A 24,932-nucleotide genomic window follows, 5' to 3' on the forward strand; every position below is an offset into this window, starting at 1 on the left:
CCCAAACTTCTAGGTAGCTAATGGTTTCTGTTAAGGTTTGAAACTGAGGTTGAATAGATCTGAAGCTTGCATGAGAAGGTGAATCATAAGCACTTAATAATGTTTGCAGCAATGGATGAACTTTCACAGAGAAGTGTTAAGAATAAACTAACAGTTATTTTAATACCAAGGTTGTAACAGATTTTATTTTTTTCTTCAATTGAAGCTTCTATTGAGGTTTATGAATGAAGCTTTGAATGCTTTATGGCGTAATTGTCATATAAAAAAATCCTCACTTTGAAAAACATGATTCATCAGCTTTCTTTAATGAATATAACTCATAAATTTGCTGCTAGACTACGCCGTTTATGCCTCAAGAAGGTAGAAAAATATCGTTTTAAAATGTTAAATATTGACTTAAGTAGAATATTTTGTTAGTTAAAACATGTTGAGAGTTTCGTAATGATTACATCTAAATCTTGACTTCTGGAGTTATTAGAAATGTTTGGATAAGATGAGTACGTACACAGCCACCACCAGGATCCAATTCTACAAATAGTTTAATATTAATAATATTAGTGTAGCCTAATTTTTGGGAATACCATGTTTGAACAGAATTAATGGACATGCAAAAAAACCAACTATACAGCATTTAAATGTTGTCTACATGATGAATGAAGCTGCAAACTACTTGGTTAAGCTTAATTTAATACCACAATAAAATAAATTGAAACTTGCTGCAAGGTTGGAAAAAAACATTAAAAGATAAAATAAAAATGGTAGTAGAAGGACTGAAACATGCACAAACACTGGTGTGGTCCTTAAACTTTGTGAAACTGACATGAGAAGTATTTTCCACTCTGACTTCCAGTCAGACAAACAGAAATCATTTCATTTTCCGTTTCTGCTGCAGGATTCAACATCGCCACCTGTTATGTTTCTACCTCATCTCTTCAATCTGCTCTGCTTGATCAGACTCCCAACATTTGGATTTTTAGTGTCACATTATCATATCAAGTGCAGGATATAAAGGAAGTACTATAAGAATTGCAACAGACTAATGAAAGAAACTAAACAATAATATATCAACAACCCTCGATGGCGACAAATTCAGGGGGTCCGGACTCTCAGCGCTCGGGTGAAAGCAGCACTCAGGGGAAGCTTATCTTAATATAAACCTATTCTTATAAAGTCCAGACACAATAAACGGAGGATAAATATTAAGACACAGAATAACCATGACATTTAGGATTTTAAAAAAGAGAAAATAAATTCATTGAAGGCCTGCGCTGACGGAGCAGACAGGAGAACATGTGACACACGGGTAAATCTTTGAGGGGTCCCTGCAGCTCTGCCCCTAATAATACTCTTCCCCGCTCTGTGCATGGACTCTATCGTCTGCCCTGCCACGACTCTGTTTGGCCAGCAGGTGGAGGTAAGCACTAATGAGAATCTCTGGGAAAAAAAACGACCCTTCATGGATTGACAGTGTGTGATTTCTCCAAAGTCGCAACCAAATCAACCTCCTGTCATCTTTCACAATGTTCCTCTGAGAAAGATGTTTAGTTGAAACATGCAGCTTAAGCATATCACCCTGCTTTGACTAGACACAACAACAACAAAAAACAGTATCTGAACATGCAGACAGATCCCACTGACGACATTAATCTCCCATTTTATAAAAAGAAAAACCCTACATTTTCAATGTATCGTGCCTATAAAAAGCTCTGAATTCATACAGTACATGCTGTGTGTGATAAACAATATGTAACTGACCGGTGCCAGACTCACTTCCTCCTGCACAGACTCACAACATGATCTTCCTTTTGTCATCTTCGGCCGATCAAAGGTCCTGCCTCTGATGTCTTCCTCCTTTTAAACATCCGCTTCCCTTTCCAATATCACCTCGGCTTCACTCTTTCTTCTTCGACTTCCTGTGTCTTTCTACGCTTCTTCCTCTTATCCCTCTTCTCACATCTTCTCTACCTCCTTCACTCTCTCTTCCTTACTCTCTCTGTCTTGTTGAGCCGACATGTCTCTGCTGTCGGCTGCTAAGTAAAGAATAAGCACGTTGGTTGTAAACTAGCGTGATGGCTACTCGTGGGACGTAAAGCTGGTAGACAGCCAAGGCTTTACAGAATATTACACAATTCATACCTGAAATTCATACGTATATGTTTCTGTACCCTTTGAAAGTAGCATCATTATGTAAACAATAAATACATACAATACAAATAAATGATTTTTTTTTTTTTTGCCACCCAATACTGAGCAAGAGGGCCTTCCGAGCTCTACGAGAAAGAGTCGAGGAGCTTCCTCCTGCGTCTTTCACGCTCCGCTTGTCTCGTCTTGTGTTCTGGGTCTGAGGTACTGTGATGGGTTTTGAACAATTCCACGAGCTGTGGTCGATGTGCGGGGACCGGAGGGTATCGGAGAGGGAAAGGGCCTCAGTCTCACTGGGCCCTGATCCACAGGCCAGCGCCTCCCTTCTGCTGGGCTGCAGTGCTGCTCCTGGCCTCCCTGTGGAGAGGGGGTGCTGTTCACACACTGTCCAGGCGAGTTCAATGCTGTTCTCTCTCCTCGCCCAGACGCAGGTGACCGTGAGCATGCTGGCGGAGCAGGAAGTGTGGTGTTTTTTTTCCGACCCGATGGACGGCGCCAATGTGATAGCTTGTGTTGGCCGTTGTGATGATCGGCTCTCGTGTGTTTCTTGGATCCCGCCCGATCCTTTGGTTGAGCTCTACCATTGGCTACAGGGACAGGGGACAGGAGGGCTGGTGACCTCGAGGTGACGTATCGTGAGAGGGCCTCGTGAACCTGCGCTGTCCTGACTGCTCTCACTCAGGTCCTCGTCTCATATTGTTGATGTGCGGTCTGCACCGTCTGCAGAGGAACAGCAGAGAGGAGGAAAGGAGTTAGGGTGTAACTTCACAGTGTAGTGCAAACTCAAGGGTCCTGTAAGAAAGAGTCCTCAGGCTCACAACACTAACCCTCCCCGTTTTTCACCAGTGCATACTTCTTGAAAGTATACACAGAAACTTCTGCTACTGCAGTATTTGGAGTAGCAGAAGTCACCAGACAAAAAAAAAAGATATAATACAATCTCTTTAACCCTTTATCGGGCAAAGAACTATATTTGGTAACTTCAGTGGATATCAAAATGGGGTCCCCATGTCCGTCTGTGAGGTCGTAGAACCGCATGATTTCTCCCAGCTAATGAGCAAAGATCAGGCTACGTCATGGTGTCACAGTGACACCATGACATCTGACCAATCAGTATGATAATATAATAATAATAACTTTATTGACCTTGACCTCCAATGTAAGACAAAATTTTTTTTGAAAGTGTGTGTGTGTGTGTGTGTGTGTGTGTGTGTGTGTGTGTGTGTGGGGGGGGGGGGGGGGATTTAAGTGGCAAATCCACAAGAAAAAAAGTTGCAGATTTAAGAGATATAAAGTGGCAAATTTGCACAAAATAAATTGCAGATTTGCAAGGAAAAAGTGGGGGAAAAAGCAACTTTTTTCTTGCAGATTCACCACTTTAAATCTCAGAAATCTGCGCATTTTTTCTTGTAGATTTGCCACTTTAATCTTGTAAACTTTTTGTTCAAAATATTACCCCCTCCCCCGGGTCTGTATGGTTTTTTTTTTTTTACACATTCTGGCAGTATGTATAATATCCTCCAATATTCTCTAGGGTTGAAATTTGGAATTTGCAAGTATTTCAATGAGTGCCCTATTAAGGGTTAAGCCAGATGATTTATATTGCTTAAATGGAAAAAATATATTTCACCTTTAATTATGGATTAAATACATTATACATCATTTGGTATTGGAGAAAATGTAATATTCTACGAGAGACTGTTAAATGTTCTGCTGTATGGCATTTTTATCCTATATAGAAAAAATAAATGCCACTGATATTTTATGTAGTTTTGTACTACTGATTCCATATCTTACATAGTTTATTCATGTATTTAATTATTTGTAACTTTTTATTTTATATTAGAATATATATATATATATATATATATATATATATATATATATATATATATATATATATATATATATATATTGTTTTACAACTAATTTATTTTATTATTTTTATTTATTTTATTTTTTAAATTGTAGCTATTTTCTTTTTTCTCTATATACTTTTACAACTCATTTGTTATAATATAATATATAATATATATAATATATTTGTATAATTTTTCTTTTTTGATTTATTGTATGTTTTTTATTCTATTATTTGTGCCTCACTTATTATTTTTGTTTGATTTAATTTATTTATATGTACATATATTTTTTGGACTAAATTCTGTTTGATTACTAAATGTTACATTAATACCAACATAGAAATTTGGGCCCTGTTGGAGCAGCCACAGGATTGTGTGATAAATATTGTGTCTATCCATCTGTATGTGTGATTTATTGCATGTTATAGGACTTAAAATACCAATAACACCTTAATACAAAAAATCTTACAAAAAAAATTAAATCTCAGCAATTTATACTACATGTGAGCTAAATAGATGCTTCAGATTATCCTGTGCAAGCTTTATTACTATAATGCTTCACATTTAGCTTTCATGACTCTCTCTGCCTCTAGAACAGGTATATAAGGTTTGAAAAAAATAAATTTCAACCAAATTTCTCATGCATTTTGTCTGTAACGCTCTGTGGACTACGGACTTATTTTTTAAAAGCACTGTATTAATAAAATCTCATCTAATTGGAAGAGTAGTAGTGATCAGCAGTTTGTAAAGAAGGCCTGAAGCGTTTTCTGACTGGGTGAACAGTGAGGGGCCGGAGCCCACACTGTCATGATGCGAGAACAACACATCTGTAAAAATACTGATAGAGCAGCTCAGAGGAAAACAAGCGTCTGACAGCTGTTGCCTCTGGTGTGGCCCGAGAGGAAAATGTTATCAAGCTACGCACGGGTGAACGATTTTATTCCATGATTTATCATGATACTGAAAGGCCAGGTTAATGTCGGCAAAGAATACAGAATATACTGTATAAAAATGTCAACATCCTTTGTCCTTCTAGCCATGAAACTTTGTTCGTTGGGTGATTTCCTGTCGCTGGTTCGGTCTGTGAGGGGCGTTTGGGTGTGAGAGACGAGAGAAAGGCTGATTAAGAGTTTCTTCTGTTAAACGCACTGCTAACACACAACCTACTCCAACACACACACACACACACACACACACACACACACACACACACACACACACACACACACACACACACACACACACACACACACACACACACACACACACACACACACACACACACACACACACACACACACACACACACACACACACACACACACACACACACACACACACACACACACAAAGCAGTGCTTGTCCAGCGTTCTGCGCCGAGCACTGAGGCCCACTGTCCTCACCTCAGTCGAGTTTTGGGATGGGGGGAGTTGGCACTGACTTTAACCCAGACTGAAATTCACTGTACATGGTCAGGTCACCTACTGACTGACTTCACAGAGGCCGTGTTCAACATTTTTTATGCATTTCAAATCATTTTCATCCATATGAAATGCCAAAAACGTATCTTGATTTAATCAATTTCTCATATCTTATAACGATCACATGTCTTTTACTAAACACTGGTGTTAAAAGAATTCTAAAACGTTTAGTTTCTAGGGGTTATATTTGTCTTTAAAAAACATAACACACATGTTCTGTTTGGGTTGGATCAGACTGCTGGCCTTTACAGAAGCTTTTATGAGCTGAAGAAATGGAAGCATGACCGTCTGACATAAATGTTTATGGTTGGGTGTGTCAACTTTATACCCTGACAAACCTGTAAGACCAGAGTATCCAAGCTGGGTTATTTTAAAAACACAACACGATACTGTGGCATATAAACACTAGGCTTGGGCGGTATTATAGTCTTACGGTATACGATGGTATTTAGAAATCCTGACGGTTTGATTTTCAATACAGTCAAAAATAAAGACGCTGTTCATTTACTCTATTTTAACTGGTGGTCATGTTGCTTTTGTGTAATGCACAGCAGCCACCACCAGAGGTCTGTCTGCAGGCAGCTTAGCTGAGAAACATGGCGACTTACAGAACATTTAGAGCTAAAATGACTCTGTCCCTGTTTGGGTTTTATCCCGGTGATAAAGGTGAGCCAGCCAACATAGACCGAGCTGTTTAGGGGTCATTTTATCTTGCAAGTTAAGTGAACTGCCTCTGGAGAACACAAAGCTGCTGAGGTGCTGTTCAGCAGACGGCTGATGTGCTTGCAGCCGGGCAAATCAGAGAGACAGTGGGGGCAAGAAAGCATGAAGTCAGCAGGATTTGTTTTACATCATACTCCATGAAGGATTTCTTTCGCCCAAAGCAAAGTTGGTGGTTGTTTGAAAAAGTGGAAAGACTTAACTAAGAGGCATTTGGTGAGTTTGGTTTCTGTCCAGATTGAATGAAGTGTGATTTAGATTTAGAGTTAACAGTGCAGTTTGGTGAAGTTTTACGGTTGTATAAGATAAAACAGGCTTAAGAATGGTTCCTTCCATCACAAGAGCTTGTGCAACAAAGCAAGGTTGATGTCGCTCAAGTAGCTGTTATCATATCATTGATAACATTATAACTGTGATGATGTCAACCTCTGATATCGTTGGCAAAAAAGACGACACTAAAATGTACCAAAATCTCTATTTTCCAAACCTCTCACCTAGTCTTCCCTTTTCTGTCGCTGTCTCTCACACAAATGTAGCTAAGAACAACAGAACTAAAGTGTTTTATGGTTCTTCCTGAAAAATGAAAAAATTTATCAATTGTTGTGCGAAACACTTTACGGACAAAAACATGTCTCTTCAGTCGGGCAAGCTATTAAAAAATACTTCCAGTCATGAAGAGAAGTAAAAGAAAAACGGACAATACATTGATGTCATTTGTGGTTTTTTGTCCTGTAATGATGATTTGATATATATTGGTTTTATTATGATATATGATTTGTTTGTCTGTGGCCGAGTATAAGAACAAATACTGATGTAGTTCTCTCATGTAGATGGGAGCCACTGATCTACTGACTGAAGCTGGTGAAACTGCAGGGAAACACTTTCGTTTTTGTTTGTAATTCTTGTCCTCAATTTCCTGGTAACAAAGTGAAGAAATCAAATAAATACACAAAACAGTAATCAAACCCAACAGTGCCACTGCAGCCAGGAACCAAAGTGGATTCTTTCTCAATAGCTGAGATAATTCAGTTAGGACAGAAAGGACAGATAACTCCACTCTGCAGACATGACTGCCAGACTGCCACTGTAACCTGGACAATATGATAGTCAAAATAAATAACCACATTACTCTATGATCCACTTAAACCGCATGTAATTTCTAATTTTTTAAGAGCAACGGAAGCTTTACATGTTCTTGAAACATATCAAATCTCTGTAAATGACCATGAGTATTATAGTTTAATAATTAGAATGAATTAAAAACTGTGCGTTACCTCCCAGGGCGTGCTCGGTCATACTCAGACAGAGAGACTCAAGGCGATTGTTGATGTCTGGCTCCGTCACTGGTAACTGAAGATCTGTACAGAAACAAACACAAACATCATAGTTTTTTCAATCAAATTCATATCAAATTCGAATCAAATTAAAAATAATTTTCTACAAGCAATGCTCAGAATTTAAATTGTATGCATCGGTGTCAACTAGTTCCATATGTGCTGAAAATCTGCTTAAAAACAGTTTAATGAATTCACACACTTAAAAAAAAATCATAATAATGCCTAAACCTTATTCCCTTTAAAAAAGAAAAAGAAATCTGCACCAGGCGACGGGTTGGCACAGAGCAAAATAAATGAATTCAGATCAGTCTACTGGGACAATGTGGTCCACTCGACCAGAGTGCAGCCTCAATAATCAGATTATACCACACTGTTAACTCTAGCACTGAGACACATGCTACAGCAAAACAATCACTGCAGGGCACGCTGGCTTTTGTCACTGTGAGAGACTCACAGTGACAAAAATGTGTGTTTCTGTGTGTGTGTGTGTGTGTGTGTGTCTTTCAACTGCACAGCAATATGAAATATTTACAATAATTATCTCTTACTCTAATTATCAGCTCTTTAATGTTTGGATATTTTATGATTAAAGCAGCGACAAAGACTTTTTAAGCTGCTTATGAAACAGTCTCAATTTAACAACTGATGCATGACCAACAGAAGCAAACAAAACCATCAGAGAGAAGATTGACTATGTTTTTTGTATATCTGATTAACCACAATATCAGACCAAAGGAAGCAGGTGGAGATTTTTTCTTTCAATAATTTTATTTTTTGTCGTTATTTGTGTTGTTATGGCCGATACCAAGGCAAGATCACCGTAGTTTTACACTTATCTATGAAACATAATTTACTTTTTTTCACATTCCTCATATTACAGTTATTAATAGGACACATTACTTCATCACTATTCATCGCTCAAACAGCTCAATGTTCAACCCTTTAGCCCTGAAAGTTTTATGTATAGACTTTACAGGAAGAGAGCAACTTTTAATCTCCGTTGCAGCTCTCCTCTCATTGCTAATCGGGATCTAAAAACTCCGGGGACGGTTCATCAAACATCCGGTGCTACTGCCCAGGACAACCAGGCCGAATGGCGGCGCTGAATAAAGGTTTGGTGTGCTCTCAGTGCTTCAGTTATGTTTATGCATTATCATGTAGGTGTAGGAGGTTTTTTTTTGTTAAAAAGAAATGTGGGAGAAACCCTATTTGTATGTGTGGACAAGGCCTGATATCAGAGTGTTGGGCTCTGTGGATGGCAACCCTCGTTGGTGAGATGAAAGAAGCAGTTTGAAGAGACATGCATTTTGTAAACTCAACAATTAATAAAACAAGTGTCAGATTAATCTGTACATAAAATAACCCTCAGTTGCAGCCCTGACATCATTGAGCCAGCAGAGTGACTTAATTATTAGACAAACTGCACATCCTGGCTCCACAGTTAGGTAAGGTGATTAAGATTATAATAACGTTAAAAAATTATAATCATATTAATGGATGCTTGTCTCATAAATCAGACATTACACATGACTTTAAGCCCACACTTTCTCATATTTTTTTAACTCTCAGGTGCAGGTTACTATCGGCCGTCTTCGCCTCAGCTGCGAGCAGGGTGGAGTGTTTTGTAGAGGGCCGGGTGGAGGTTGGCGGGGGGAGTGTGTGTGTGTGTGAGTGTGTGTTGGGGGTTGTATTTGGGCCACAGTAGAGCCTAGCAACCCCTCACAGCCATTTAGTCCTTAGCTGAGTTTTCAACACAAGCCGGCCAGTGAAAATCCCTTGTGGCCAGAGAGAAAAGCTGAGTTAGGCCCAGTAGTCCACACTGGACTATTTATAGGCTCCAAATCCCTCCAACACACCCCCCCTCCCACACACACAGCCCTCCACCCCCTGTACACACAGACTCACAGCGACACAAACACACACTGAAGTAAACTCTACGCACACACACTTGTTCCTTCATCCCCTCATTTTCTCTGCTGTGTCTCACTTAATAAGTCTCTTTATCCATCTGTTGGCAGAGAGGGCACATATATGCACAGAGTCAGAGTGTGTGTGTGTGTGTGTGTGTGTGTGTGTGTGTGTGTGTGTGTGTGTGTGTGTCGGGGGGGGGGGGTCTAGCCTTTCAAATCAGTTACTCTGGACGAGACCCAGCTACAGCCACCCTTGAGGGTGACTGCTATGAGTGCATGACTCTGCAGAGTTGTCAAAGAAGGAGGGATGGGAGGGAAAGAGGAAGGGAAAGTTAAGAAAGAGAGTGAGTCAGGGAGAGAAGGAAGGGGAGGAAAAGTGGGCCAGGGAGCCATGTCCTCGCCGCACAAAGAGCCTCATTGTGAGACTCCTCTGACTCTTTCCTCCCTGCCTGCCTGCCTCTATCTCTTCCTCTCTCACATACAGCCTACACTCTCCAACTTCCCTCCAGCTTTTTTGAAAATATGTTTTTCCTCTTCGTTCTAAAAAGAGGACATTTCTGGCGTGTGTGTGCGACAAACGTGGAGGAAGTCCTAGTTTGTCCCACAACCATTACTGTCCATTGCTCCTGTGAGATAGAGTCCAGTCAGCAGAGGCTACTACAGGTCACAACACAGGTGACGACATGGCACCTCAAATTAGAAAAGATCTTTCAAGATCATTTTTTTTTAAAAAGGCCTGTGAAATTTAAAATGATAGCCTTGAAATATGAGTACTTCTTATATCTACCTTGGCAACAAGGTTAAATTTGTCAGCAGAATTTCGGAAGAACCATTACCACCAATTTTTATTAAATTCAGTGGAAGGGTGAAGCATGGGCCAAGGATGAATCACACAATAATTATTTCCCACTTTTGTAAACTTGCAAGACAGGATATGACTTTGGCAGATGACTGTGCTCTCTGAGTGCACTTCTAACTTTATTTTCTATTCATCAGAGCTGGAAATTAGGCAATTATTTCCAGTGTGTTCAGGAAGAAACAACACAACATCTTTGTGCTAAAACAGGCAATTTATCTCAATAACAAGAAGAAAATGTGTGATCATATTTTGAAATTGTTAATGTGTTTTTATTAAATGTTTTTTAGGTACAGTATTGCTGTTCTACTGTATTTCATGTTTATTTTCTGTATCTGTCATTTCACCTGGCCAGGGACTGCGGTTAGAAAATAGTCAAGTGGGCTCAACTGGTGACATGCATAAATATATAAATAAATTAAGTGAACAGAGCTAAAAAAAAAAATTAAAAAAAATCAATGGGACTTGTGCAAGAACCACTCAAACATATTCGATTTTAAGTGGCTTGTACAGATGACTTTTAATTAAACGAATTAAACAACTTTCTTGTATTTTGAATTTTCTCTTTGACAGAAACACAATATTTGAGCAGTCCAGACCTGTTGTAGAAGCAATGTGCAGGTTTCTACTAATAGATTGTGTATTTCATTACTCTGAAGCGATTTCAAGTTTGAAAATCCTGCAGAAATTATCACTTTTAAAGTAAGAGAAAGTTAAGATAAGAATACAAAATGGTTCTTCCATGAGGCCCAATGCTCTGAGCTTCATGTGAAGTTTGACGCTGTCAAAATAAAAAAAACTGTTCTTTTAGAAACACTTTGGTTGAAGGCTTGCATCTAAACAGAAAAGTTCAGCTGCAGAGTGGTTTATGTGGCTAAAATAAAGCCAGACAATGACTATTTTTAAGAGCTATATTTTTTAGCAACAAAAGTAAAATTTGATCTCTAATTCTAATATCAATATATATCACCCAGCGCACACATGTCAATAACCTCAAGTGCTGAAGGAAAAGAAATTGACGCTGTAGATTTAGAATTTTTCATTTCAGATGTGTAAGTTATAACTTGACAATGCTGAATAAAACACCATATATAAACGGTTAACAATAACCAGATTTAAGCATGTTTCCCTGCGATTCTTACCTGCTTGTTGGAACATGACCATGTTCTGTGGCGTGGTGTGAACCGGCAGGGAGCGGGTCCTCTGCACGGAGCTGTGAGTCCGGCTGGGCATGCTGTTGCTTCCTCCGGGGTTCGCAAACCAGAGACCCTGAGAAAAAGAATTTAATGACAATATTAAAATTAAATTATTTGAAGGTGCAAACTCATCTGTAGGACAAGTGTCGTTATTACAGCTGAACACTCATTGAAACCACCACCCACATCTTGTCTACTGTTCAACAACTCTTATGGAAATCTGTTTTTGGGATGCTTTGTGAGTTAAATTTAGAAAAACTCTCCTGGTATGAGGCACTGCATTAACATAATAACAGACACAATATGGTGAAAGTAAATGACAATTACTGTAAACATGGATCCTATTCATGCCCAGTTGATTATTCTGGCTTTTTAATTACTTTTTTAAATTTTATTTGAATGTCATTTTAAAAATATGTTGCTTTTGCATTTTCTCTAAATGCTTTGAGCAGTCTTGTTGCTGAAATGTGATATATAAATTAACTTGCCTTGCCAATGTCCCCAATTAAGACATTTATCAAATAAAGCTCAGATAAAATTAAGCTTACTAAGATCCAAAAGTTCTCTTTCATTCTGCATAAAAAGACAAGTGCTTCCATTGATAAAGTTTCCCATTTTAAATGTAGAAGCTTACAATGTTACACCTGAATATTTAAGGTTCTGTGGATACCCCGGATAACTAAATACTGACATTCAAAAGGCAATATAATGATGTGTCAGAATTTGAGGTTCAAAGATCCTCCTCTTACTTTCCCTACATCACTGCTTTTCACACATTGCTGAAACTTTCACTGATTAAAGCAGTAAATTAAATATGCATGCTTGAAAGAAGAAGTCTGGTGGAAGATCAAGGCCAAAGCTTCCTCAACATTTTTACCCCCAATGCTCCTGTCTGGATGTCTGGCCCACACCTAATGACAGTCTCAGACACTCACCACATGAATTCCTCACTGTAACCTGCCTATTATACCCCCAACACCACCACCACACGCCCCTCCCCTCCCCCTCACCTCTCCCCCCCTCACGGCCCCTGCAGTGCCACAGGCCAGGGAAAAACAGGAAATGCCTGTGCCACTGTTCTCACTGCCTCTGACTGCCTTTCTCTCTTCTCATACACACTCATATAAACTCTCTCTCTCTCTCATTGCCCCTCCTCCTCCAACACCACAGCTACCTCTCCCAAAACTATGACTCACATATTTCCCTCCCACCCTTCTTCTCCTTCTCTCGCTCTCTCTCTCTACACATCCACACTACAATCCCACACAAGAAGGTCCAGCGTGAGGAGGAGGAACTGAGGTATTTCCTCCCATTGTAAGGCATATATGAGAGAGAGAGAGAGAGAGAGGAGAGAGAGAGAGAGAGAGAGAGAGAGAGGAGAGAGAGAGAGAGAGGAGAGAGAGAGAGAGAGAGAGAGAGAGAGAGAGAGAGAGAGAGAGAGAGAGAGAGAGAGACGAGGAGGAGAGAGAGAGAGAGAGAGAGAGAGAGAGAGAGAGAGAGAGAGAGAGAGAGAGAGAGGATTCCCAATGAATTGGGTCAACCCAGACCAAAGTGTGCCAGGATGGGCCTGAAACAGCTCCACAGCTCCTCCTGTTTCAGTGTTCGGCACTGACGCAGGGCCTCTGGTATGTGGGGGTGACCTGCCCTACGAGTTCCCATCTACCTCATTCGCCCAAACACCACCACCGCCGTCGCTGCTGCTCCTCTTCCTCACCCCGCATTTTTGTGTCGTGGAATAAAAAGTCTATTTCGGGCAGAATACGTGCTGAAGAAGGAATTCCTGCTGCCCAGGTTATTGTAAACATCCTGGAATGTATTATTACGCATTTCAAAATGTTCCTCTGAGCAGTCACGAACAACCGCTGCCATTCAGCAATCCAGTCACTACGTACACAGGAGATTACCATCAGTTAAACTCCAGTTTTTCTAGAGAGGCCTGAACTATCCATCTTTCTCTCATCACCTCAATTGATGCCAGATTAAGTAATAACACACTAAACACAAAGACAGTTAAATAAAAGCATATAAATCAAGATGGCCATTCTGTGCAGATGTGAAGCAAACCCTGTGTCTTTGAACATTTTATGGCTGAAATGATTATTGATTAGTTGTATATCTATTTAAACAGAAAAGCCAAACACTTTTTGGTTATAATTTCACAAATGTTAAGATTACATTTTTTTCTTTGAGTTTTGGACTATTAACTGACAGGAATAACAATTAAAAGATGTAATAAACATTAACTGAAAATGTAGATAATCATTAGCTTTAGCCTTAAAACGGTTGAGAAATAAAACACTAGTTTCATGATACATGACACTAGAAGACTTCAATTTAAAGATATCACCCTGAGCTTTGGGAAATTATGATGGAATTGTATCCGACATTGTATAATGTTAACATATAAATCCATAAAAAAACAACAGATGAACTGATAATAAAGACAATTAGCTGTAGCTTTAAAAACAGCTTCAGAAATAAACAACAATATTGCATATTCTAATGCAATTCTATCATTTAATGTATTGAAATATGTATGATACATAAATAGTAATATATAGTAACGCTTTCTGGACCCTGAGAGGCCCATCATACCCAGTAATGATGGGTAAACTTCAGCGGTCACCTTCGCTGGTTCACCTCTAATGTTTCTCCGTGTTGCACACCCTCTAATCTTCGTTAAAAGTCCTGCTGGTTTGACTCACCTGTCTCCCTTGCTTGGGGCCGGTGGGCGTGCTGCTGGAGCTGCGAGGCGTGGGTCCCAGCAGCCCTCCGCTGCCCAGCAGGCCCAGCCTGGCACCCGGCAAGCTCCTGGAGGGCATCTGGAACTGGCGGAGGCTCCTCCTGGCCGACACGCTGCCCCCAACACAGCTAGCGGTTGGGAGAGAGTTGGACTGGCCAAAACGGCTGCAGCAGGACGGGGCAGAAAGTGAGAGTAAGCACCAGTTTAGTTCCTGCTCAGAGGTACATGGGTTGAGAATTCTTCTTTTTTTTTTTTAAGATTATTTTTTTGGCATTTTAATGTTTTATTAGATAGAGACAGATAGAAAGGGGGAGACAGAGGGGAAGACAGTCCGCTGCAGCAAGCACACGGCCTTCATGGTAAGCGCTCTACCAGTGTGAGCCACCGGGACGCCCCGGGTTGAGAATTCTCAAAGATTCACATTCAATAGAATGAATAGTCAGACCCAGGAGGAACATGAGGTAAATAGATAAATGGGAAAGAGTTGTTCTGAATTAAGTTAATCGTGTGGTAGTTATAAAACACTTTTCAGTTTAAGATTCATGTAAGAATTTAACTTTACTCTAGCAGTGGAGATTCTAATTGTCTAAAAATTAAAGAATAAATCTGTCTCACTTCCGTTTGTCTACATTTATGCTTTTGTAATTATTTACATGTCAACAAAGATCAGTGATCTTAAAGAGAAGTATTGCTACATTTAACACAATACCTTCTTCCTCGGGTATGTGAAATATAGCTGTTCCCTTTCTGACATTTCAGTCATTTGAGTCATTTGATCAATTACAGACAGAAATCTGTCATCTTTTTGTGCACTCTGGATTTTTCTGTTTGCTTGATTAAAGTTAAAGTGAGTCTGATTCAAAGAGGGTTTTTTTTATCTCCGCTGGTTAAACCCAGAAAATGAAAGCTACAGTGCGTCTGCGTGTTTACCTCCTCTGCGGTCGGTACCCTGCGATGTCGAGGAGGGTTTTCCTTGGAATGGACCGGAACAGCCTCTGGACCTGTTGTTTCCATGACAACAGCCTCTTCTTCTGTGTCTCAGTGAAGGACTGATGGAGAAGGGAGAGGGGGGAGGGGGAGGACAGAGCAGAGTCGTGGATGAAATGAGGCGTGACTGGTGAAGAGCATGGCCGAGGATTTTACAGGTACATTGTGTCGCAACAAATGACCAAAACTCTCCTTAAAGCATGATACTGCACATTTATATTAGAAAATAAACTGATATTTGATACTGATCAAAGAGTTTCAGAGAGACAGGGAGCGGTCTGGATGGGATCATTACTCATCTCTCATACATATCTCAGGGTCTGAAATTTTATTGGCAACTCAAATTATCAAGTTGGGCTGAAATGTTAATAATCAGGCTGAAAAAAAACAATGATATTTGCATATACCAGCAGTAAACAAAGAGGCAGTTCCATTCATGTATATAAATATTTACTGAATGTTTTTAGGTTAGACACATTATGTGCAGACACATACTGACCTGCAGAAGCATTAGTGATAATCAGTAAAAAATAATGATGAAATCAGACATACATGTGTGAGGTATCAATGATTTACTGAGTTTGTCCTTAAAGCCCTTTTATGAATTTTTCCTTTCGTTTCATGAGACTTCAACATATATTATTTGACCCCCTTTTTTTGTTGTTCATCATCACTTGAGGAAGAGGTAATATATTGAAGAAGGTAATTGTGATAATATTTTGGTTGAAATAAGTGCTGAATACAACACTTTTTATGCCAAAATAAAAAACACAAAACATAGCAGCGAGGAGGACGATACAGGATTGATATCAATCCTAAACATCCTGTATCGTCTGCTCCTCGCTGCTATAAATGTGGTGTTTTGTTTTTTACTTCGGCATAAAAAGTGTCTGGGGTATATTTAAGAGTGGGTACCTCATGGATAAGGCACTTGTCGATGAGTTGTAGGTAAGAGCTGATGTTGTCCTCGTCTGACCTCGACACCAGTAGCTGGGTGCAAACTGGAGGAGAATAGAAAATAAACATCAATCAAATCAAAATCACTTTATTTATCCCTGAGGGGAAATTCAGTTAGTCTGGTAACTCTGGAAGAATGAGATAGCCTGATGGCTGTAGGAGCGAAAGGATCTTTTCTATCTCTCCGTTCTGCAACGAAGAGAGAGGAGTCGTCCACTGCTGTTTTTTTGGTCCATAAAGGTTTTGTGTAGAGGATGATCTGGGTATTTCAAGATAGCCTCGAACATGTTGACAGGTCATCTCTCCACCACCTCCTCCAGTGTGTCCAACCTGGCTCCAACCACAGAACCAGCTCTTTACACCAGTCTGTCCAACCGCCTTCATCTCTGTGTCTGATGCTGCCTCCCCAGCAGACTGCAGCATAAAACAACATACTACCACCACAGACTGATAAAACATCTACAGCATCTTACTACAGATGTCAAGAGATCTGAGCTTCCTTTACAAAAAGGGGCAGAGCCGCCTATTTTTGTAGAGAGAAAAGATAAGACATTATAACAAAAAAAAACCATCTCAAACCATTTAAACTAAGTCCTGGTGCATGCAGCTCACCTTTGCCCATGACACGAGTGAACTGGCCTGGTAGATCCCCGTCTGCGATGGAGCTTGTGCCCGACTCAGCCTCCCCTCCGCCCACCCCACTCAGGTGGGAGCCGGGCGCTGCGCTCTTACCCTCGGGGCTCAGCAAGGGGCGATGCGGGGAGGCCTCCTCTCCGCCGATGAAAGCCTTAATAGGCGTCATGATCATCTGGTGGAGCTCTGAAAGCGGGGCGCGCAGGTTCACATCCTCCAACACGTCCTGGTGGAGGTGAATGAGGAGCAGATCAGAAAAGATTTGGAAGTGACAGATCTGGTGTAGCAATGACAGTGAAGATGACAAGAATAAGAACTGCAGCTCTACCTTGTTTGGGTGAACTACCTCTGTGTCGCAAAAAGTTCAATATGATCATACAAGAGAAATCTGCTAATGACATCCCAAATTTAAATCTCCAATGTCCAAAAGTCAAAATGTACATAGATGTAATCAATTCCAAAATTCACAACATGTTTTTTTTTTTTAAAGATTTTTTTGGGGCATTTTATAGCTTTATTGACAGTAGAGATGTTAGAGTGAAAGGGGGTGACAGAGGGGAAGACACGCGGGAAAGGGCTCCGAGCCGGACTCGAACCCGGGCCGCCCGCTCACGAGGACTGGGCCTCTGTGGTATGCGCTCTACCAGGTGCGCCACCGGGAACACCCACAACATGTTTTTAACTGACAGAACATCCTGCTTCAATCCATATTTGTTGGTGGTCAGCTGTTGAAAACAACATTTTGACTGCAGTTGAAAACTGTTTGCTCTCCTGCTCACAAAGGGAGGCACACCCATCTATTAACAGTGCCGTCTTGCAGCAATCTAACTGAACTTTACATTGCATTTGTTGAGTAATATTCATTAAAAAAAGTTAATTTGAAATGTTTCAAGAATAATGGCATCACAAAACATTTAAAGCTTTATTTGAAAATCTCCAAAAAAAAGCTTTGAATGTTAAATAAAAAGACATTCAGTAACAGTATAGCCCTACTTTTGACCAACATGCTGACATATTAACAGGCTAACAGAAGGGGTGGGGTCCCTGACCACACTGCCATGTGATAGAATAAAGTAATACCAAAAATACATACATGCGGTTTTTCCTTCATATCAGCCTCCCTCTCTTCACACGGCAGCGCTCTACACGAGTCTGTGTAAACCCAAAATACCAAGCAACAGGTGTCTTGTTTCCGCAGCCCTACCAACGCAGCAGTAACAAATTTTTAAATGAAGCGTTGGTGAAAAGGTTAAGCCTGAATTTAGCTGGCCCAAGAAGTCCCTCCTGCGGTGTGCCCTTGAGCGCCATTGTCTTGCTTTGAAGGCTGAATGGAGGGGTGAGGGGTGGGGGGAGGCAGATGGGTTTAAATTCGGAGCCCAAAACTCTCCTTCCTGGATTAGGTGTTCCCTTAGCTGCCATCTCAGATACATAACACCGACTCAGAATGGCCACCCTTCTCACTCTTACTCTCAAAGACATGAGAAAAGAGAAGCGGTGCCCTGTGGTGTCCGCTAAGGTTACAGAACTCAATCAACAAAACAGATAAATAAATCAACAAGTGAAATATTTCCAGGTAGTACTAGAAGCTGCATGAGTACTTTATTTGTGTGTGTGTGTGTGGATGAAGAGAAGAAGAAAAAGATGTGCCATGTAATCACTGACCTTTTCCAAGCTGCGCAGTAAGTTCTGCCTGTCTTTGAGTTTCATGATGCTGATAACAATCTTGTGCCTTGCTCCTTTAGTGACCTTCTGTTGGAAAAAAAGTTTGCATGAAACATCCCTTTGCTGAAGACTGAAACCTGTTCCTTGAGATAAAGCCGTGCAGTGTACAAACACAGGGTGTTCTTTCAAAAGGGCTTCTTTTTTCTGAACAACTGCTCTTTACACAACAGTGAGGCAGATGTTTTGCAGGAAAATATAACAGCAGGAGATGCAGCAAGTGAAGTTTGGAGAGAAACAACTAATCTGCTCACATTTTACAAGGCAAAAAAAGAGCTAAAACAGATTCCAGAAAAATAATTTTTGTTATCAAAACTTGTGTTCCATGTAGAACTGATCATGAACTTGATCATCCAGATATTTCCTGATCAAATCAGTAGCAGTGTATGAAATCCATTGTCACACACCTTTATTGGAGGTCAGCTTGTCTCAGTGTGTGCATTATGCAACGGTCAGACAGAAAGAGTTAGCAGCACCTGGAGGAAGTATACAGCTTCCCGGTGAGCTGTGTTAATTTTAGCTGCATCCTCTGTTTCAAAATAAACTCCTCAATGTCTTTAAGTACATGCACAGAAAGTGCTACCGTTTATTCCAACATTATCAACTGTCTGAAGCTAGTTACATAATTACATTGATTTTAATTTATTTGATATCTTTAAACTGGTCAATATCATGTTAAGAAATGTCTTTTTATTTAATACTAGTCAAAAGAACTGACATGTTTATGCTTCTATTCATCTTCTACCCATAATGAAACAGAACTACATGCTGAAATATTATTTGAAGTATTGCTTTGTAAACAAATGTCAAGTTGGTGGAATAAAATCAGGTTTATATGTTTTTCATGCTCAGTCATGTGTCTCTGTACTTGATCACTTATGGTCCTGAAAAGTACTTTGAGATAACTTCTGTTATGATTTGGCACTTTAAATAAAACTGAACTGAATATGAAAATAGACACTCTACTGTTACAACTATTTTCATGTACAGTTCACAATCTTTTTACAAATTATATTGAAACTAACTGTGTATGTGTGGGCGTGCTGCTGTATATAAAGACCTGTGCTTCTAGCTGCTCCTCAGTCAGTGACATCATCTCATCGTAGGTCATTGTGGAGAAGAGAGCGGCGTACTTGTGGAGACGGAGACTCTTCAGCCATGCAGGAACATCTGTGGGGCAGAAGAAAATCATATTACAAGAATTTTATTGGGCAGCTCACAATTCTTACATTATTACTGCAGCAGATAACATACAACCTAAACTGTTACATTATTTGGTTTGTTTGTTTTTTTGTCAGTAGGATTACAGAAAGACTGCTGGCCTGAATTTTATGAAACTTGGTAGAAGGGTGAAGCAAGGGCCAAAGAAAAACAGATTACATTTTGGACTGGATCTGAATCACGGGGTGGATACACAAATTATTTTTCAATATATTGCAGAGTGCAGAGCCAGAGCCACGGCCGTGGCAGAGGTCTGTGTTCTCCCAGTGGCCTTATTGGGTTTTCTTTGTTTCAAAAGAAATATACCAAAAATAAATACATAATGCATAAAAATAAACTATAAAAATCATCTGAAAAAGAGAATGGTGTTGATCGATATCAACCTCAACACCTCTCAAGATTAAATCAGTGTGCACGTATTTCCCTCAATTTATGCAAAACATTCTACATGCTGGAATGTACATTCATTTCATTAATATCTTTATCACAGTAATATATCTTAATCTGTGTATGTAATTATAATGCAAAATCAAATCAACCTTAATTATAAGCAGTTAGAAAGACAAAGTGTTGGCAGAAAGATGAACTAATCAAGTTCTTACTGACCACATATTTGGATGCTGCTCAGCTTGTCTTCAAACAGCTGAGAGTGTTCAAGGCTAGTAGTTGCTGACACATCATTGCTCTAATTTGCAGTTTACAGTAAAGCCTGTTGCTGATTTGCTTGTTTCTTTGCTTACACGTTTATAACTGCAGTACAAACAAACACATATGTTTGTGAATGTATCTTTCTATTTTGTTTGCTGTCTTTAAAACATGTTTATGGTATTTTGTCTTTGTTAATCGTTGCTCTATGTTCATCCGAGCACATTGATACATTTGCAGAAGCGCTGAGAGCAAACACAGACTTTGTATGACTGTATGAACACTGGCCTTTACATCCCACATGATGTGGGGCGTCATCTTGACTTCAGCAGAGTGTTTGATCACAATTAGACAGCTGTTTGATTTAGCTGATTAATGGATATTGTGATAAGAGTTTAAAACCAAGTCTGTCTTGAATGAAACAAAATTATTTTGCCAGGTAAGTGCACAAACGCATTCATTAAATTACTTAAAAGTCAATGCTCTGTGAACTTTATTCCACCTCTTGATACCTGACACCCAGTGCAGTCTTCTCTGGCAGTTACAATCAACTCAAGAACTGTGTCAACATTTTTCTACTTAGGTGAAATTGACAAATAGTAGCTTGTTCTCTTGGGGCTGTTGAATATTAGCGTTGCCTTCCTGTTTAGCTGCATGACAACATGAAACACAGAGGCGACTTGAAAGGTTTCACTCCAGTGCAGACAGTGACAGCCTCACAGTAAGGTCACCGGGGTTGGCAGTTCAGTCCTCTGCTTCCCCCTGACAAACTGCTCTGACAGGATCAACAACTCACCACAGCCTCTAGCTGAACACCTCAACAGCACACACAGTAGAAAGTCATATAAGGTTCAACACTGAACTGGTCATGTCTGTCTCCCAGTTAGACACTTAGATCAAAAAGACCATATATTACGTCTTTTAACCCCCTGAATCATCTCAGAATGCCATCAAGCATTTAAACCCTTCAGATCCACTTCCAAGTCCATTCAGTTTGATAGTAAATTCTTAAAAAGTCAAACCAAATTATGTGGAAATGTGTTTCCTGGAACTACAGCCTGCACCAAGTCGAGTCATTTGTCAGTCACCCATCAATCAGAGTACAGTGAGGGCTGACTCGAAACTTTGGGAAGCAGCGAAGTCCAGGGTGAGGGGTTCTGTAAAGCTCAGTGGCCACCTTCACTATGGCCCAGGCCTTTCCAAGCTAACTGAAGTGCCGCCTACTGTGAACTTCTATGGAGGAAATGCTCCATAACAAGCAGTTCTCTCTGACCGGCCATGTTGAATCGCAAGGCAGAGTGCACAGACCCATCCCAGTGAGAAGTGTACAAATATTTTCAATTAATTATGCAACTGTGGCATTTCACTGTGTTAATGCGGTCGAATAATAACTTAAAAATATGCTAATAGATCTTTGGATTATGCCTTTTAGTCTATATGAAAAAAATAATTATTTGTATTGATACAAATATAAAATTCTGAAATGGATAAAGCCTTACCTGCATCCTGATCTACTGCTCTTCAGACAGCAATGTCTGCCTCTTTCTTACCATAACAAAAGGCGGTATCTATAGTTCTTTCAGTCTGTTAGAATGTAGCCAAACTTGGTATAATTACCATAAAATAAATTAAAGTATATGACTTATACCCTCCACTTTCTATAGTAGTTTTGTAGAAAAAGGTAGTTGTGGTGTGTTTTCAATGCATTGGTGACTCTTTTCAGTAGAAAGTAGCTGCAGTATGTCTGAACAAAAAGGTGTTAAAAAGAAAAAAAAATCTAGCCCCATAGTTACTAAGTTAACAGCACTGGTTTGGTTGAACCTGTTGCACATGTATATGTGTGAATCAGTCAGTGGCGTTCACTAAAGGTACGCAGGTGTTTAGTTCTCACCCCTCATGCCGCTGCCCTCATCATGGAAGGAGCTGCGATGCAGACCTGAACCTCCTCCTAAACCAGCCTCTTCTAGGTGCTCACTGCCTCCACTGCCAGAGGAAGCGATGCTGCTCTGGGGTGAGAGAGGTGCGTGATCTGGGGCTGGGCCCCTCGTGGTCCGTAGGTCCTCCTGTGAGAGCCAGACATGGCCTAGAGGCTGGTTGCTGGGGCCACTCATAGGAGGCGTGAGGGACACGGAGCGCTTCAGGGGACTGTGCTGTTGGCTGCCACCTCCACTCGTCAGGACTGCAAGATAAATACAGGAGTCGTGAGGTGGGTGCAGGCTGACAGCTTGGATAAGCAAGAGAAATCATGCCCACTGTTCAGTTAACATGAAGTTGTCTTTTAATTTGTTTTAAATAATAAATTGCCTAACAGGAACACAAATGTATATAAGTTAGGCTAGCCTGAAACATTATCCCAAAATAGGACTCATCTTTCTTACACACCACAGCGTGCATCTGTGCTGATATTAAAATATTAATTACTGTCCTTTGCCTGATCCTCACATCAAATAAAGTACATTTTGGTGACAACCAATCTAGGTTGGACGAAATGACTTTGTATTTTATATCCGTCGTTGTGCCTTTTCAAATTACTATTGTGTTTAATGTTGTGAAGCACTCTGTGATATCTGCTCTTGAAACGTGCTATATAAGCATATATATTGTTAATATTATTATTAACATAAAAGATATATGGGCCAAGACCTGCTATACTGTTATTAATGCAGTCTCATTATCAATTTAATACTTTTTGTTTTGTTTTAAGCCAAAACAACATTTTGGTTTATCTCTTTAAATCTATATTTGCATATTAATGCAGATGCATTTGAAAAAATGCTATTACAAATCTAAAAATCAAACAAGCTCAATGTCTCCAAGATTCAAGATTCATTCCACATAAACTTGAAATCTTGTCCCACTGACTACAAATTCTGCATTCAAATGCAGCTATCTGTTTGTTGTCACATAATCTCTATAAACACTGAGTAAAACACTTTAGCACCACATACGATGCCACGTGTCATGTTTGGTGTATAACATAAATTAAGAATATCAAATCACATATTTAAAGAAAATGTTGTTCAGAGTCACCCTGTACAGAATGATCAGCTACAGTGAAGCATGTGGTTTTAAGTGCCAATCATCTCCTGTATATCTCTGTGCTTTTACACACTAACCTGATATGCAGAGATGGCCCTGGATGTGTCTGCTAGATTTCTAATTTTAGATTATTATGATATAAAAGAGTGCATTTGTTTTAGCATCACATCTACACTCATCCTTATCAAATAACATTTTACTAAATAGGATTTTTCCTCCTCTGGAATATGCCTGTCTTTTGTAGAGCAGTGAAAAAAATTTTTTTTTTTTTGCTTTGCATATGGAAACTGTTCACAATTTCTTATCCTTGACTGACATTAGATCTCCGCTGCTATACTTGTAAAACTAGCTCAGATGTGAAATTAAAAGCAGTATTTGTTTGTGAGTTAACTTGAGACAGCTGTAAGGGAGGAGGCTGCATCTGCCAGGCAGCGAAGACACAAAACTCTCCTGATATCTTGTTTGCCTGCAACTGTAGACATCTAGACTTACATCTCTCAAACGGACAGCCTCTTGATATTCTTAGATTTATGACTACTGCAAAATATCTCCTCAAGAGTCAGACAATTTATTGACTAACTTTATAATTGGGCAAAAAGGGCCACAATCACTTACAATATTCAATTGGTCTTGATGTAAGTTATCTCCTTTATTTGCTTGTTGGTTTTGAGCCATAACCTTGAAGCTACATGACATACAATACCTCACGAATGAGGTAGAAGTATCACTGATGCTTTACAAACTCTTTTTTTTCTGTACTTGAAGGAATAATGATGAATAAATCCATTGCATAGAAATCTGTCTGTTTGATGAACCTTTCTTTTGTCCTCGTCTCTCACCCCATTTCTCTATCAATAATTGAAATCTTAGCAACGCAGGATGAATTCATGATGGAGCAAGGTAGCCGCTACTACTAAAATTCTAATATTTAAGCAGCTCTAACAACTCAGATTTTCTCTGCTGAAGGAGGTAAACAGAATAAAAAGGTGGAGAGCCAGAGAGCTTTTTGTGTCGCCGCTCTGACGGGGTAAGCTGCCACCAATACTCCAGGCTCTCTCCTCCTCCTCCTATATGCGGTCCTCTTACTGTTGGCGCTATGTATAGGACTTCATGGGCCCCGTTTAAAATAGGTGCCCAGCTAACATTACAAGTTCCAGTCCCTAAATATTAGCCATTTTCCCTAAATACAGTCTCCCACAAAGGCTGCCTTACAAGGGAAAGGATGGGAGGTATGTGCTGCTGTGGCTTGGACTACAGAGTATGGTTGGGTGTGTGTGTGTGTGGGGGGGGCCCAACAGGATGTGGCGTCAGTGGTGCACAGGTTGATGTGACTGGACAATTATATTCCTGTAATCACCATCACGACCAGATGAACACAGTGTAGAGGGAGGGGTGGGGGGTGGGGTGGGACTTAAGACTCATTGACTAACCTATGGCTGTGCTAATGAGAAAATTGATGCCTTCACGAAACATATTTTAACATATTC

At 40.0% G+C, this 24,932-nt stretch overlaps 1 protein-coding gene across 2 annotated transcripts in view; it reads right to left on the reverse strand.

Annotated features, from left to right (window-relative positions):
* Positions 1–526: 526 nt before the first annotated feature.
* Positions 527–24,932, reverse strand: part of samd4a (sterile alpha motif domain containing 4A) — a 61,707-nt gene continuing 37,301 nt past the window's right edge. The window contains exons 4-13 of one of the 2 annotated variants that reach the window (XM_059353358.1): positions 22,298–22,585; positions 19,601–19,710; positions 18,484–18,567; positions 16,801–17,047; positions 16,147–16,232; positions 15,175–15,293; positions 14,207–14,408; positions 11,448–11,574; positions 7,477–7,560; positions 527–2,862 (exon numbers count right to left, since the gene is read on the reverse strand). In XM_059353358.1, coding sequence (XP_059209341.1) covers positions 2,834–2,862; positions 7,477–7,560; positions 11,448–11,574; positions 14,207–14,408; positions 15,175–15,293; positions 16,147–16,232; positions 16,801–17,047; positions 18,484–18,567; positions 19,601–19,710; positions 22,298–22,585 — 1,376 coding nt within the window. In that variant the 3' untranslated portion in view covers positions 527–2,833. Of the gene's footprint in view, positions 2,863–7,476; positions 7,561–11,447; positions 11,575–14,206; positions 14,409–15,174; positions 15,294–16,146; positions 16,233–16,800; positions 17,048–18,483; positions 18,571–19,600; positions 19,711–22,297; positions 22,586–24,932 lie in introns of both variants that reach the window. The other variant, XM_059353350.1, reaches the window with a different exon arrangement.

The sequence above is a fragment of the Centropristis striata genome, chromosome 2, assembly GCF_030273125.1.
Source record: "Centropristis striata isolate RG_2023a ecotype Rhode Island chromosome 2, C.striata_1.0, whole genome shotgun sequence".
NCBI classification, from domain to species: Eukaryota; Metazoa; Chordata; class Actinopteri; order Perciformes; family Serranidae; genus Centropristis; species Centropristis striata.